At 33.9% G+C, this 16,837-nt stretch overlaps 1 protein-coding gene across 1 annotated transcript in view; it reads left to right on the plus strand.

Moving 5' to 3' along the window:
- The window catches only part of LOC149085094 (uncharacterized), a 36,319-nt gene that overhangs the window by 18,460 nt on the left and 1,022 nt on the right, over positions 1-16,837 (plus strand). Inside the window, exons 3-10 of the mRNA XM_089232883.1 lie at positions 4,496-4,526; positions 5,864-5,997; positions 7,082-7,161; positions 7,702-7,738; positions 8,436-8,731; positions 9,483-10,144; positions 10,804-10,864; positions 14,514-15,417. Coding sequence (XP_089089009.1) covers positions 4,496-4,526; positions 5,864-5,997; positions 7,082-7,161; positions 7,702-7,738; positions 8,436-8,731; positions 9,483-10,144; positions 10,804-10,864; positions 14,514-14,869 — 1,657 coding nt within the window. The 3' untranslated portion in view covers positions 14,870-15,417. The remainder of the gene's footprint in view (positions 1-4,495; positions 4,527-5,863; positions 5,998-7,081; positions 7,162-7,701; positions 7,739-8,435; positions 8,732-9,482; positions 10,145-10,803; positions 10,865-14,513; positions 15,418-16,837) is intronic.

The raw sequence follows: 16,837 nt of genomic DNA on the forward strand, positions 1-16,837 counted from the left end.
CGATGACTTATTGGTAAAAAATGAGTCTGGTTCAACATTAGCTTCAAAATATGCAAAAAGAAAAACTTTTGACGAAAAAAATTGATAACATAAACCGAAGTCTAGATTACAATAAACTAATTTCCCCCATGTTATGATATTGGTATGTTCCGTTCTTAGCGAAAGTGATAACAATAAATAGCGAATGATAAAATTATCCGTGATTTTAATAAGCGGTGTCAACTGTATCTTGAGGTAAGTTCGTTTTCGGAATAACAAACACATCAACCCCCGGGAGACTTATAAACACCCCCTACATTTCTAGCTACATTGTAGAAATTTAGCGCATCGTGATTGGCCGAAATGAGTGATGAACCATTATGTCACTCATGATGAAATTTTTGCTGGCGACGTTTAACAGTAGCTGCATTTAATTATGCATGAATCCGACATCTACCGTTCTAGTAATGGTTATAGTACGAGACTCCCGTACCGAAGGTTGTGTATTCGATTCGGTCTGAAACCCATCCGATTTTTTTTTCCTTCCATCTTTGCTGTCATTTACTAATTTACTAAAAAATGTTTCCATTTTTGTTTCTGATTTAATCAAATACGGTTCACGTGCATCGAGAAGACAATAATCACGGATCGCGAAGCGAGCGTCAGCTATCATTTACTGATTCAATAAAAAAATGCTTTCATTTTTCGTTAATGAACTTTGAAATTCAGTTTCGCCCCAAACTCCGCCTCTCGTGACGTCTTGCTAGCTTTTTTGCTCGCAGTAACCAATCACCAGCGTGCTAATCTTTCTTGTGTTACTAAGAAAATAGGGATTGTAATTACGCCACCGGGAGTCTGCAATGCCCGATATCTAGTCCGTATCTAGAAACGTTACCGTTACTTCACATCTTCTGTAATGGTCTCCAAGGAAAAAAGTGTGAACAGCGACCAGTCTTTTTTCCCTTCTGGTGAAATGGCCCAAAGTTAGTTTTGGCACTGTAGCTAAGAGATGTGAGACACTGTCTCTAAATATTTCTGGTCTTCTTTTTCTCATACTGAGTCATCGGAAGAGAACTTACTAAGATAATCTTATGCGAGATCTTTTTGGCATTAGATGCCACAAATGAAAACACCTTTAGATAAACACACCAAGAAGGCCAGCTATTCCGGTTGCACGTGTCATCTTTGCTGACAAATTGGATAGTTACTACTTTGATCCTTTGACACGTTTAGGGGCACAATAAAGAAATATATGTTGCTTGTAGATTACTCATATAGAACTTGTCAAAATCATTGTTGTCCCGTATCCAGATAACACTCATCGTATACTAGAGGGGAAAAAATATGAATGCCACCTGAGAGCAGAAATTTTTCCGGTTGTAGGTAAAAATAGTTACTTTTAAAAGTAGGTGAAAAAGAAAGAAGTGGCAACCAGACATAGATTTACGTGCATCTAAGAGAGTGAAAGAAACTAGATTTTTTGAGGTGGACGTAATTTCTTGTGCGTCATCCTCTTGAAAATTCGTCGACGCTTACGACATCTGTTGGTGATAGGTGGGTGGCTGAGAGAAATTAGAAAATCTATCATTCCCAGCCACATTAATTTTCAGAAGCTGCTAGTACAGTTGTGAAGTGTGGCTGCAACTTGGATTAAAATTCTGCAACATCACAAGTGAACTTGAAGTGATAGCCATTTTGAGAAGTGAGTTAGTCCATTTCAAAGGGTAGTATTCGTATATACAAATTATTTGAGCCGGGTATTGTGCAAATACTAATGATTCCAGAATTTATTACGTTGATGTATTGTTGTACATCGTACCACGAAGCTGGGCTGGAAGAGATCTCGGCAACGGGATAAGTCCAGTGGCAATGTTCTGGCGTTCATTGTTGTACATCGTAACAGCAATCTTCATATTGGGCTTTGGATTGAATAGTGCCACTGAATGACCATGTGTTATATGAAATTGCCGACAAATATCAGTTGTGATAAACCGTGGTACACCGATTATATGGTGCATGTTATTATTCTCCCGATGATATGCAAGCTAAGCTTGTTGAGAGGGAATTGCAAACATGAAATTTGGATTACTAATCCCTAATCAAAATAGTAATGTTGCATTAGTCTTATTAGTGCCAGAGTGTACAGATATGTATCTATAGTGATTGAATCTATATGTGCGTGTGTGATAAATGTAAAATGTACAAATAACTTTTTTTTTGGTTAATCAAATACACGTGTTACGTAAACGACAGTTGAAATAATTACTATTTACAGTACAGTAAATAGTTGATAATGACAGAAAACGAAGTGAATTTATATTAGCAACATTCAATTCGTTTTATACTATTTCAATATATGTCCTCTGCTAATACAAATTATAGAACAAAATTGTAAAGCTCCAGTGACCTACACTGACTTTCCTTTTTGATATATTTTCAAAGCAAAAAAGTCAGACAAAATTATACATATATATATATATATATAGATAGATAGATATATATATATGTATATAAGCTTTTGTTCAACTAGAAAACCCTTTCTTTCTGTAGTTTGGCTTTCAGCCATAGCCTTGTCGGATGCCAAATGAACCATTTTCACAAGTTAACAAGAGTTGAGAGACTGAAAAAAATTACATTGTATCTGACGTAATACTTTGTATGACTTCTGTGGAAATTTATGCAAGAAATTGTGTGAAATTATGCATTATTGTTTACATACGTATTTAATTATTTATTTTTATCTACTTATCTAGTCATTCATAGTCTGTATTTACAAACGTTGGGCTATAAGTTATGACAACTTTTTTTGTCGAGAATACGGAACTGACTCAAGGTTTTATAATGCACATAAAAACTTACAAATTAAACAAGGCATTGTATTCTTATGGTTCAAAATTTTGTGTTGCATTTTAATTATTAATATAGCTGCAACAATCATATTTTCGTCGGTTAAGAGAATTCTTATAATTCTTCTAAAGGATGACAAAATTTAAACAAAATGTTTTCAATTAACATAAATGCTTTATGTGGTTCACCATACCTTTATTTTTATTTTTATTTAATTCTTTAATTAATCAATCTTTTAAGTTTAACTAATTCTTTAAGTTTGTGAACCAATCTTTTCTTGTCTTCCTCTCACTTTATATCTAGCCGTGCATCCCTCTGTCACCAAACGTGGTGTATCCCTGGATGATCTTTTCATTAGATGCCTTACAAGTTTTCATTACCTTTAAATAACGTCTTTTAAAAATGTATGAATTCCGTTAAATCTACACCAATCTCTTCACTTCTCACTCTTTATCTGCCTATTAAATCTTAAACAATGGAGTTTAGCAAAAAAGAAAAATGTATGAAATTACTTTAAAGATTTAGCGTTTTACAAATTTTTCAAAGCACTTCAAAGCAGCCGAGGACCCCTTGGTCAAACATTGGGGGAGCCAATGACTCCCCGGGGTACAGGACGTTTAGACGCGGCTGTTGGACGCAGATCTTTGGACGCATGCCGTTTGGACGCTGGACAATCGGAAGGATCATTACAATCGTTAATCACGTCTTATTCATTTAACTTGTTTTCTTTAATAATAAATTTACGAATAATAAAATATAGCTGTAATTATTTACATCTTATTTATTTAATGTTTACTCTAAATACATGCATATTAAGATGAATATATATATAAAATTATAAAATTATGAGGAAAATAAAATATTTCACATCACATGATCAGTATTACACATCGCATTTAATAATATCATTATGTTATAGAATTTTAAATATATATTTTTCCGGCCAAAAAAAAAAATTCGAATTCGATCGCTTTCACATGTGCAAAATGATATGAATGATTATGACATGAATGATGAACTATTTTATTTTACTTCATAATTTTATTATTTTATATTCATTTTATTATGCATATATCTAGAGTAAACATTAAATGAATAAGACGTGATTAATTACATCTATATTTTATTATTCATAAATTTAATATTAAAGAATACACATTAAATGAATGAGACGTAATTAACGCGATTGTAATGATTCGGTCGATTGTCCGCCGTCCAAACGTCTTGCTCCGCTCACTGGGCTATGCCATAGCTGGTTGCTATATTTTCATTCTAATTTCTGCTTTGTTCTGAAATTCATTCCCACAGAACACTTGACTATCTCATAATTCGCGAAGACCACCTTTTGAAGAAAAAAACCCTGTTCTAGAAGATTATTCGAAAAGCTATTTCATGAGCTCCGATGGAATCATACAATTTAAATATTCACCAAAACTATTTGTCATGATGTTTAAAAAAAATGAAATAGGAAACATGATTATAATGATCCATTTAATGATGATGAACACATATTTGTGATGTCGAGGGAGATTCGACATCCATAATGTAACTCATTCTATGTTTTAAATAGGTATACATTTCTTAAGTGCGATATAGAATAATTTTTGTTTTTTAATATTCAAAAAAATTAATGTAATTTTCACTTTTTGATTTCGGTTTTCTTTTTCAGAGAAGACTTATTATCGCCTAGAAAAGGGAAGGTAAAATATTTTCTTATCTCTATCTTAAATCATTATTTCTAATGACGTGATTTGTTTCGATCAAAGTATTCACGTAAATAGAGCTTTATTCTTATCCGAAAGATTTATTCTTAGGGTGTATATACAGTTCAACACGGTGCATTTCCGCACATAAATGGCCTGAAGCTATAAAGGGGCAGTATCCACATGAAATTGCGCCCCTGAATCGTGCATTTTTATGCATATTTGTGATTGAAATTATAGTTTTTGTCGTTTTTTCCATTCCATGAAATATGAAGAATTGAATTATATTAAGAAAAAAGAAAATAATCTAATCATCTTCCTGAACACAAAGTCATACGCTTTGAAACTTTTAACAAAAACCAACACATGCAATGTTATCTCAACTTTATTTTTGGTCAGATTTGCAATATTCTGTTGCTATTCGGTATTCGGCCTATTCATGCCTTTTTACGAATATTCGGTTCGAATAATGCTTAAGTATTCGGAAAAAACATTCGACATTTCAGTGTATTTAAATGTCGAATGTTTGAAATGAATGTCGTAACAGTTGAACTTAAACAATGTGATGTGGATACAGCTTCCCTCTCCCCCCCCCCCCACAACTCCTATCCACTTCAGGAAGGGAATAACGGAAAGTATGGGGTAAAAACGAAAAAATTCAAGAAAGGGCTTGGTTGTGCGTAAATGTCCCCAAATTACACTTGTGCGGAAATGATGCTGCACCGATCTGTCGTCAAACCATTTTTAGATTAATTTCTTACTCTGACTTTTTGGATCATTCTGAATTATACAGGATGCATTGGTAACAGCACGCACGGCATTTTACTGGGAAACCGTTGATTCTAGAGATATACTTCCAGAGAGTAAAAGTATCCAAATAACGTAGAACTCAGGGCTGTATAGTTATTAAAATAAAAAAAATAACTTTTTATACGGTCGCTTTGTGCCCAAAAACCGAATTAGAAAGTTGTTGCTCTTATCTTCTGATGACAACAAAAAAAATTCCACGCGTCCAAGTGCAATATTTCCTGCAATATTATGAGAAAAGGTGGGGAAAAAACTGCATTAAATGTGCAGTCCGCATGTAATGCTGTTTTTCCTCCGTTTTCCGAATTGAAATATCTCAGGCAATATTGCACTTGGAAACGTAGAATTTTTTTGTTGGCATCAGAGAACACGTTTTACACGTTAATTTGGATACTTTTTCTAATTGGAAGTATGCCTTTAGGATCAACGGTTCGCCAGTAAAATACCGTGCGTGCTGTTACCTATGCACCTTGTATATAAGTAATTTTGTGCGGTCATTTATTTTTATCTTTTTATTTTTGATTAAGGAGCCGTCACATGTGAAAGCCATCGTTCACAATCCGTACAACTCACCATTGAATTTATACTCGACGGAGAATATAGCAGAAACACTGGCGAAGCAAACTGAAGTGCTCACTGAAGGGCACATATCTTCTGCAGAGTAAATTTTATTTTACATATACATTTTTTTTATTCTATAAGCATTCTGTTATATCAGTTGAAGCGTACTTCTCTTTTTTTAAGCGCATGAAAACAAATTATTGCTGTAATTCAGTGATTCTCAAAGTGTGTGTCGCAGCGAACTAGAGATATTTGATTGCCTATTTATGTCTTCAATGATTATTTTATAAAATAATAAATCTACTAAACTGCTCTGAAGAGCCGCAGATGAACTCATGAACTGAGCAAAGGAGCCGCGGGTGACAAAAGTTTGAGAACCACTGCTGTAATTGGTTATATTTTGTATTCAATCTCATCGGGTGACTACACAGTTAATATCAATGATGTCAGTTTCTTTCAAATCACCGAAAATTTTTTACATACATTTGCATCATGCGATGTGTACGACCTATCCAATCAGCTGTCGATAAGACCAAAGTCACGTTTTTATTTCACTTGACCAGTACATTATTTGTGAAGCATTCGAAGCATCCAAAAAACGCACTAATTATAAATTTTATTAAACCAACGCATCTTCAAGCTCTCTTCTTTTGAAAAGCTTGCAATTCAAGTACATTAATTAAAAATTAGTAGGGCTGTTGTGTGAATATGAAAAGAGAAATAGCCGAATCAAATTACCAAGGCTGGAAAACAGATGGTTTAGAAATGTTCCGGAATACTATTAAATCCCAATAGAATCTTACATTGCCTGCAAATTTTGGTGAAGAATTTCGGCAACATTTCACGTAACGGTCATTATTACCAGTTATTGCACGTGAATGCCATCATCCTCAAATAGGGGGACCAATAATTCCACACATGAAAATTACGCATGATACTTTTTGGACTCACGACCTGAGGCTTTTTTCATGTAAAAAATACTAAAAATTTTAAGCAATAGGCCTCTCCACAGACCAATGGTCCATTTTATGCGAATTTCCCAAATTCCAGCTCTCGATGGACATACCAGCACATAGATACACCATACATGCTCATTCTGACAGAGTTGTTAATTAAAATTGGCAAATGCAACACACTATTATAAATAAATCCAAAGATCTAACTTGCTCTCTCTCTATCCTCAGGGAAGAAGACGCCCCAGAGAATCTTTCTTTCAAAGAAAAATCAGCAGTTTTTCAGCTGTTGGAAGAACAAGCTAAACAAGGTAAGACATTGTTAATCGTCTAGGTCCAGAAAGATTGTAGAGGGAAAATGATACTGATTCTGCCCTGATAGCTCTGGTCTTTCTGTAACCCCTAGCTCCCAGCATAATAACATCTTTTTCTATTTAATTTTTTTTTGTCCCTCAAACACTTCGTTGATTTGAATTTATTTCCGATTCTCATGCAATAAATAATATTTTTTGATAACTTCTTTCAATTAGATCAGTATTCCCCAAAGTGGGGGGTATCACCTTTTGGCAGGTGCTGGAACGGACCAGGGGTTGGTAGAAGATACAGATACAGTATAGAATCCTATGGGTTTTTTTTATAAAGAGCAGCGATGAGAAAAAAAATAATGTTTCCAAGAAAGGGGGACAAATAATTTTGGGACACTGATTTGAGATAGTAGTAAATCTTTCGGCTTCACCATTTAACTCTTTATAAATATCGAGATAATTTGTGGAGCTTCACAGTATCATGCTGATGAAATAATTGTAAATATTGCAAATATGAATTTATACCTTGTTTTCTCTTTTTTGCAGAGACTGTGAATGTGAATCAAAACTTCAGCAGACCCAGGTATGGAAAATTTACACATTCCTATTGTTTGACTCATTCATTCTTCTCAAGATTCGTGATTTTAATTGCTATCAAAGTAAATTGCTTTTCCGTATGTGTGAAAACAAATTATTTTTCTTCTTTGTAATACCTATCTGACTATCCCTTAGTTTGGTAGAACAGAATAAGTATAAAAATCGATTTATAGAACTTTCATTTACGCATGTTACAGGTCTAAAAAAAACTTGGTTTGATGAGAGAACATCTATTCTCATTGATTGAATGTTTTTCAAGATGACTTGAGCTTCAAATCTTGATCAAATTTCAAATTTCGTCAGTTTCAAATATTTAAATATTCAGGAGATATCAATATATATATATATATATATATATATATATACACACACACACACACACACATATTGTCTAGTATTTATAGAATAAGATTACTTTTGCTCTCCGGATGCTAAAGAATTTCGTTATCACTTTTTACTTAGTTGGAGGACTATTCCAAAGCAATGGTTGTAACATTAGGTCATAAGAAAGCTCTTGAATAATGAGAAAAAATATTTTCTTTGTTTTCTTTTTTTCATCTGTTATTAATGAATAATTGTTAGGAATGCTATCTTGTGCATGAAATTACAATTATTTTTCCACGTTAAATTATTATTATATCAGAAAATATAGAATTTTAATTTTATGCATATTTTTTCTACAGAAAAGCTCCACCACCTCCACCTCCACCGAAAGCTCCACCTTCCCCGGCGCAATATTACCAAAATAAAGAGAATTATAGTCCACAAGATCGAGTTTACAATTCCGTACAGCCACAGCAAGCTTATGATCAGAGGGATAATGAGTTTTATATGAGAAAGTCACCGACGGAACATAAAAGAGAAGAACAAAAAGTTGCCAATTACTCCGTTCAATCTCAGAAGAACGTGTCTTTTGCAGCAACTAATCATTATACATCAGAACAGCACCAAACTGCTGAATATAAGAGCTCACAACGAGGTAACTTGAATTAATTCAAAGACGCTTGGGAAGTTTTTCTTACGTTCTGTATCTGAAAATTTATAATTTTCCAATTTGACTTTTAATTTGATACATTCACCACACATTCTCAATATATCAAATGATGATGAGTGGAATGAATTTGGTGGATTTGATAGTTAAAGATGTAAAATGAGAAAATTTCACACACATTTTTCAGCTCTTAAAAAGAAACAATCTTTTATATAGATTTTGTAAAATCGTATCATACATATTGATGCATGTTAATCTATTAGTGAAGTAAAATTTATTTCACTTTGCCCAAAATACGAATACATTTTTATTAAAATAACGTTTGAAGTTTTGAATATTTGTCTTAAAACATTGTTTTTAATCAAAAATTATTAATGTCAATCTGTTCAATTAATTTTCAATAAAATTAACATTCCTTCACCCTTGCCAGCTTTAAATCAGTAATGATCTTGTGACTTTGGGAAATCCCTGTTTATATAGCCTTAGCTGAGGTAGTTAATCTGATCCATAATTATCAGTTCATGGAAAACAGAAATATTCATTTTAACCAGTTTTATCCATTTAATAGAAAAAATATCAAAAAGTTTCTCTGCATAAGTCTTCAGTTACGTTTTCATATTTTTGTTATTTATGTACTTTAGATATTAGTATCTAATTATATCAGTATAGTACAGTTTTTTCAACAAGATTGATTAAGCATCGATGATACTTATTCTTCTATTAATTAATCAATTTTTAGTCGCTTCCACCACTCCGACTCAAGCGTCTATAACAGCTGCTCACCACCAACAGCAGCACCAGCGAATTCAACATCAGCCAGACACACAAGAGATAAGTTTCCAACAACATAGAGAAAAACAACAAGTACAGCAGCATTGGCCACCTTATCAACAGCAAAAGCATTGGCAATCAAATCAGCTGCAGCAGCAAGAACAACTTAGTCAGTATCAGCCTCAAAAGCAATCTTCAAATTTTCAGCCTCAACAGCCACCACAACAACAGATGCAACGTGAGCAGCAACACCACATTCAACAGCAGCAGCAACCACACCGCATACAACAGCAGCAGCAGCAGCAGCAACACCACATGCAACAGCAACAACACCACATGCAACAGCAACAACACCACATGCAACAACAGCAGCACCAAATGAAACAGCAGCAGCAACACCACCAGGTGCAACAGCATCATAAACAACCTACACAACGATATAATATGGAAAACGATGAAAGAATGCAGCCTACTGGATCTCCGATAATGTACAAAGCTCCACCGAGTATAAAACCTACGGCCAACTGGCCACCTGCAAATACTGCTCAACAGAATGGACGATGGCATTCTCCTAGTCCTACGCCATCTTCCCCATCAAAAAATTTAGTCGCAGCTGCATGGCCTCCGAAGGTATGTGATGGTCGTTGATGATTATAATTTTCAATTTTTTTTTTTAATATTTAGAGAATGTTTCAATTTTGTAACACATTGCCAAATTTCATTTCTCACAATACAGCTTCATTATATGTGAAAACTAACTTGACACTGCATACTTTTTGAATATAATATCTGCTATAAATTTCGGCGGTGCATTGTTTTTAGTCGAAGCAAAAAGTAACCAAAATGGAATCTTTGTTCATATTTTGCGAAATATGGGAAAAGGTATGAATACAGTATAGTTAAGACTTGACAAAAACACAGGGAGTTTTTAGTATTCATTTATTGCCGGTAACAATCATCATTGCGCATCCATTACTCTTTCCTTACACAACACATTATCTCTTATTATTTACCTTATATATATCTCCTCTTCCACACATTATGCTTACCATGAGCATCACAAGGAACTGCATACATTTCTTCTAAGACCAGGACGAGATGTTTCCTCCGCGTCATGAAAGACGCGGTTAACGGTTAATTAAACAGGTTTTTTTTTTGTATAATTATATTTCTCGTAGACTTTCAACTAAAATATTCAAAGTAATTAAACAATGACTGTTGAAATTCGGCAGTTGAATTTTTCTTTCCACCATCAATGTCCTAACATTTCCTATTTTTCTTCAATTTAGCAGCCAACAGCCAAAGATTTACCGAAGACAGGCTTTAATCCTGCCGTTATTAAAGAACAGGGTAATTAGTTTTTCGAATTCTTACTAGGACCTACAATATTATTATTTCTACAACAGCTCTTTGTGTGTGTATTTGGCCACTTCTGAAATTTTGTTCATTTTCCTTCAATTAGTTCAATCACAATTTACAATTTGATATGAAACTTATAAAGATATAAATAAATAATAAATATTAAAAATAATTAACAGAACATGAGTGAACAGAAAGTAAAAAGAAACACAATATATATAACTTGATAGGTCATGTTGGCTGCAGGCATGTGGTGATAATATTTCGATTGTAGAAAAAAAAAGGGGGAAAGTGTTAATTTAAAATGTAAAGTAGGTCCAAATGTAGTAAGGGAAAAGAAAGAAGTTATGGAGGTGGAAGGAAATTAATCCTAAAAAAACTCTCCGATATTATTGATTGAAAACGGGTAGCATTTTAATTTTTTTTTAAACTAATAATGAAGTATTATTATTAAGGAGTTGATTGGGCAAAGAGTTATAGAATTTATGGATAAGGTATGAAAAATATTTCTTACCAATCGTTTTATAGATTTTAGGGAGTAAATAGGTCGAGTTGATTCTTGCAGAGGAACGAAAGGTGTTCAGAGGTAAAGAATGTTGCTTTTTAAATAAAATAACTATTGATTTGAAGAAATAGAGATGTCGAAGTGGTAATATGTTTAGAGAATGGAGAAGTTGTAGTGAGGGAATACAAAATAATCATTAGTTATCAGTCTAATTATTCTTTTGTGCAAAGTGATCAAAGGATATAAGTTAGTAATGTAGTCACTACCTCAGATGGGCAGACCCATAGAGTAGTTGAGAGTGAAAAAATAAGTAATACAAAACTAAAAGAAAAGAGGAATTGAATCTTATTTCCCTGCTGAACCAAAAGCACAGGCAACCAAATCGTAAAATCTAGGGTTACGATGTCAGGAGAACGCAATTGATTTAACAGTAAAACTTCAGTGAGATAGAATTTCAAAATTATTTGCATATTTTTGCAACAGATGACGCTGCAGTCTAGAAGAAACTAAAATACGATATTTTTAAAATATCCACCATTTGCAGCAACAAAATTGGCGTACGCAAAGGGGGGGGGGAGGTTGGGGTTCTAGCCCCCCCCCCCCGAGCCAATATTATAGTGTTATTTTGCAGGAAAAAAACGTAACCCCCCCCCCCCCCAGAATATAAGAAATCTAAAAAAAAACCTCGAGGAAATTCTGCGTACGCCTATGAGCAACAACATGGTTTAGCCCTAACAAAATTTGCAGAAACCCCAGCAAATGTCTCAGCCGGTTGGCCTGAATTGAATTCAGAGAGAAAAGTAAAAAATTTGTACAACAAATAACGAAGTTTGCTGTGAAGTTTTGTGATATGAGAATTCCATTTAAGTTTATAGTCAACATAAACACCAAGATATTTGATAGAATGTACTTGTTCAATAGGATTACAATGACAATCATTAAGGGAGCAGTTAGAATCATGGGAAACAATATTAATATATTATGTAGAAGGTTATTGAGTAATAGATGAATTTAGTTTTGGATACATTAATAGTTAATTTATTAGCTGAAAACCAGTTGCGTACTTTAATTAAGTCATGATTAATCGTATTAGTCAACGTTTGGTCGTCTTTAGCGCTATAGATAATGACTGTATCATCAGCAAATGTTATTATGTTACCAACAATGTTGATGTTACAAAAGTCATTAATGAAAATGAATAATAAGGGGCCAAGAACAGAGCCTTGAAGGACACTGAAGCATGTTTGTACAAAGAGGTATAACATGCAGGCTATGTAGTTAGATGTGTAGCTGCCTCTAGTCTCAGAGAAGTGATTATGTCAATGTGTATACAGTTTATTAAATGTAAACGTTTCTCTTTTTTCGTCTACATGACATCAATATAGTTTTTTTTTTTTTTGCGAGGGCAACATATCGATAGTCATCTTGATTGTTTGTTGATCGATGCCGTAACTGAAGGAAAGAGATGAAACTGTTGCATAAAAGTTAACTTTGGCTAAGATATTTATGAGGTTATTTTAACCTCACATTTTAACCCATTAAGCGGTTTTTAAAATCGCCCTTATCCACATTACAATTGCCACAGTGAAAGTCATTAAACATTTTGCAAAATGCCACCAGTTTTCAAAAAGAATATTTTTTTCCGATCTCTTGAGAAGCAGTGGTAAGTGCTTTCCAACACCGAGTATAATAATAAAAAAATAAGGAAAAGAAATACTTTATATACCTACAATAGACTATATCTTTTTCTAGAAATACAAATGCAAGGCCACAACAGGCAAAATGCCCAACGAGGTGGCTGAGAAAAGATGCCCATAACAAATATGGATGTCATATATTTCTAAAACACATCAATTCCCAATTAAAAATGCAATTATAAAAACTAAAAACTATATATACATGATGAAATATTATACAATTCCCGTAAAATATATTTACGGTTGTCTTGTTCCAAGTATGGATAAGTTCTCGATTTATCCCAACATGTTTATTGAATTTCTTTTAAAAGTGTCAATTGTGTTAGAACTTACGACCCCCGTATATTTATTCTATATTCCATTTATTAACAACCCTATTAAAGAAAAATTCTTTGCGACACCACAACCTAGAATTGTCCCATACCAATCGATACTGGTGTCCTCCTCGTCAAAGCAGTCGATTGACGGCGTATTAATAATTCATGGACCATCCTATCCATCCCATTGAAAATGATGAACACTTCGACCATATCCCCCGATACCCGCATTCTTCCAATATAAACATCTTCAAAAAATGAAGTCTCCCTTCTTAACTCAAGCCCCGTGTGCCAAGAAGGACACGCGTAGCTCTTCTCTGCACCCCCTTCAACCAAGTCTGTCCCTCTGTATGTATAGTCCCCAAAGCCTTACAGCATACTCCACCGAAACCGAGTAAGAGATATAACATGAAAACTGGTACAAGTTTTTAGAAGCTGCCTGTATGACACACACCTTTTGTTTCCCTTGAGCAAACTTGTACAAGCATACGTTATTTATTCTGTATATTCCTATTATATATTCCTATTATATATTCCTATTATATATTCCTATTATATATTCCTATTCTATATTCCTATTCCTATTCTATATTCCTATTCCTATTCTATATTCCTATTCTATATTCCTATTCCTATTCTATATTCCTATTCCTATTCTATATTCCTATTCCTATTCTATATTCCTATTCCTATTCTATATTCCTATTCCTATTCTATATTCCTATTCCTATTCTATATTCCTATTCCTATTCTATATTCCTATTCCTATTCTATATTCCTATTCCTATTCTATATTCCTATTCCTATTCCACCGTCTCTCACCTTCCGTTATCACACTTTGAACAAAATTTGACACCGCCCACTGGCGGTTGTTCCGACAAGTTAGGGAGGGGGATAGAAAACATGTTACTGAAGAGAAGTGTACTGCAAGGCTATGTTGACTCTTCATTGTCGAAGCAAGAGGGTTTTGAGGGCGTGAGATAATTAGCAATTGCCGAAATAAAGGACATCACAAAAATTAGGCGAGATATCATTTCCGCAAGGGTTAATAGCTGTGAATATATTTTTTCAAGAAAAGTAATCACGGACATCTGTTTGTTTGTTTTTTTTTTTATCATCAGGCTCGGGCCGTCGATGTGTATGGCCACCACCAAAGCCTGACGACGAATTTCGTAGTGGAAGATCAACTCCACAGTCACCAGTGACTGGTCGTCGTATAGCGTGGAATCCATCGCCTTCTCCTCCTTTGACCAGAAGGTCCCCGTTTGGTTCCGCTTCTCCAGTAACCAGGAGAAAAGATCTAGCATGGCCTCCTCCACCTCCAGCAGTTCAGAAAATGGAAAACAGCCACCATAGACCAAGCCCAACGCTTACACGCAAAGCGAGGTTTGATGATTACGTCAAGCTGCATGCCTCAACAAATGTCCCTTCTACATATCGGCCACCGCCTGGAACTCAGAGAGTTGAATATGCCTAATGCGTTCGTTTTTCGATTGGAAGAAGTAACATTCATTATAGTTTGATGCATTTTTTGTTTTATTCCATAAGTTTGAACATGTTTAAAACTTTCTAGAATTTTTTCGTTGTGATATTATTTTAAAATTTACTTTACTTTTATTAATTAAAGTTTTATCAAATTTACTCACCTGTCGTAGCAGGCACAAATCTCATTCAAAGATATAATATAATGTACAAAGATTTTGCATTTTAAACATACATATTATTTTGTTTGATAAAACCTTTTCTATGTGTTATACTTACGTGTGTTTAAACTACTACATGATATTAATGACAAAATACTGATTGTTTATGAGTAAGTAGTAAGCACCTTGAAACTTTTCTTCATGAAACTGATTGATACATATTTTCAACAGAAATCATGCCTGTTGCAGACACCGAGTACTGTTAATTTGTTTTACGCTTTTTTAACATATTGTTTTATACATATATATTCCAGGATTCAGCTATCGAGGTGCAGAATCACTTGAAATCATATTCATTTTGCGGAGAGTTCATGCTTCAACAGTGAGTATCGGCTATTTTCATACACCGTTACTGAAAGTTTGTTTTAACAGTACCAAACATTGCCATTGATATACTGTACATAGTGTCATAAAGAAAAATTCCACACAAAATACTTATTAATTGATAACAAAAACTCATGCTGTATTTGAAAAGAAATGGGGGGGGGGAAAGTAAGTTTTCTTCATCTACCTGTGGTCATCAACATTTTCTACAGTTGTTTCTACTCATGTTTTATAAGATTGCGTATGCGTAGTTTTCCCCCTTCAAAAAAGGTTGTAAAGTAGTTTTTTGTTTTTTTTTGACTGATCAGACTTATTGACATTTATACGGAAACAGAAAAAGACGGAAATCTGAAGTAGCCACATATCTGGAGAATATGGTGGGTGTTGCAGGAATTCTTAGTTCGACTTGTCCAGTTTTTGTAGCTAAAATTTGCCATCCTAGACCACATATTATGGTCAGGCATTGTCGTGATCATTCCATCTTAGAGCTATTTTATTAACCTTTTTACGATCGCAGGCGTAATATTACGTCCAAACATCAGTGGAATAAATTCAAACAAGTTCTCTGTGTTTTCTTTCCTCTCTCTTCACAATCGAGCGAAGCGTTTTAGTAACCCTATATCTCCGGAAGTTGCTCTTCCTTTCCCTCCTTTCTTTTCTATACTTCTGTTAATGATTTTTTCCACACGTATAATATATCTATACATGCAAGAGTGAAAGAGAACACCTCGGGTGAGGATGAAAATAGAGGACTCTAAAAAAAACTCTCTTATCTACCTTATCTATCCCGGTTCGGGCATGGATGTTTACTAACACTAACAAATTCCCTTGACGGATCATGCTGATCCTTTGGGAATGCGTGAGGATCACGCGTTATTATTATGCTTTTTCATTTTATATTTTTTATTTCTCCCTCTTTCTTTTTCTAACGTGCGGTTAGGTTAGTATAAGGTCACCGGATTTATCGCCGATTCGTCTAATAGAGATAATCCAAATTTCTTGTAAAAAGGCTTGTACGTGAAGTGGTTAGATACGCACAATATCGGACACACTTAAAACAAGATTGATTCTTGAATAAACGTTACCGTAACCAAATCTGACAAGCCACTTTTCAATTTGAGCAAAAGCAAGTCCAATTGAACGTCTTGGTTATTTTTTGTTGATGTTCCTATACACTCAATTCTTTATAAAATTCACATAATATTGTAAGCGGGTTTAGCTCTTTTATTTGTTTATTCAAATTAATTTCATAGTAAAGGTATTTTAATTAATTTTAGCTGTGAAATAGCCATAAATAAAGATAATCTCATTCTTAATAATAATAATAATGTGAAACAAATCAGCGAAAGAATATTAAAATTAATTAAAATACTACACAAATAATTTGCATAAACAAGAAAGCTGAACCCGATTACAAT

Source organism: Pholcus phalangioides, unplaced genomic scaffold (genome assembly GCF_987345545.1).
Source record: "Pholcus phalangioides strain wild (caught in Gottingen) unplaced genomic scaffold, Ppha-v1.0 ptg000007l_1, whole genome shotgun sequence".
In the NCBI taxonomy this organism is placed as follows: domain Eukaryota; kingdom Metazoa; phylum Arthropoda; class Arachnida; order Araneae; family Pholcidae; genus Pholcus; species Pholcus phalangioides.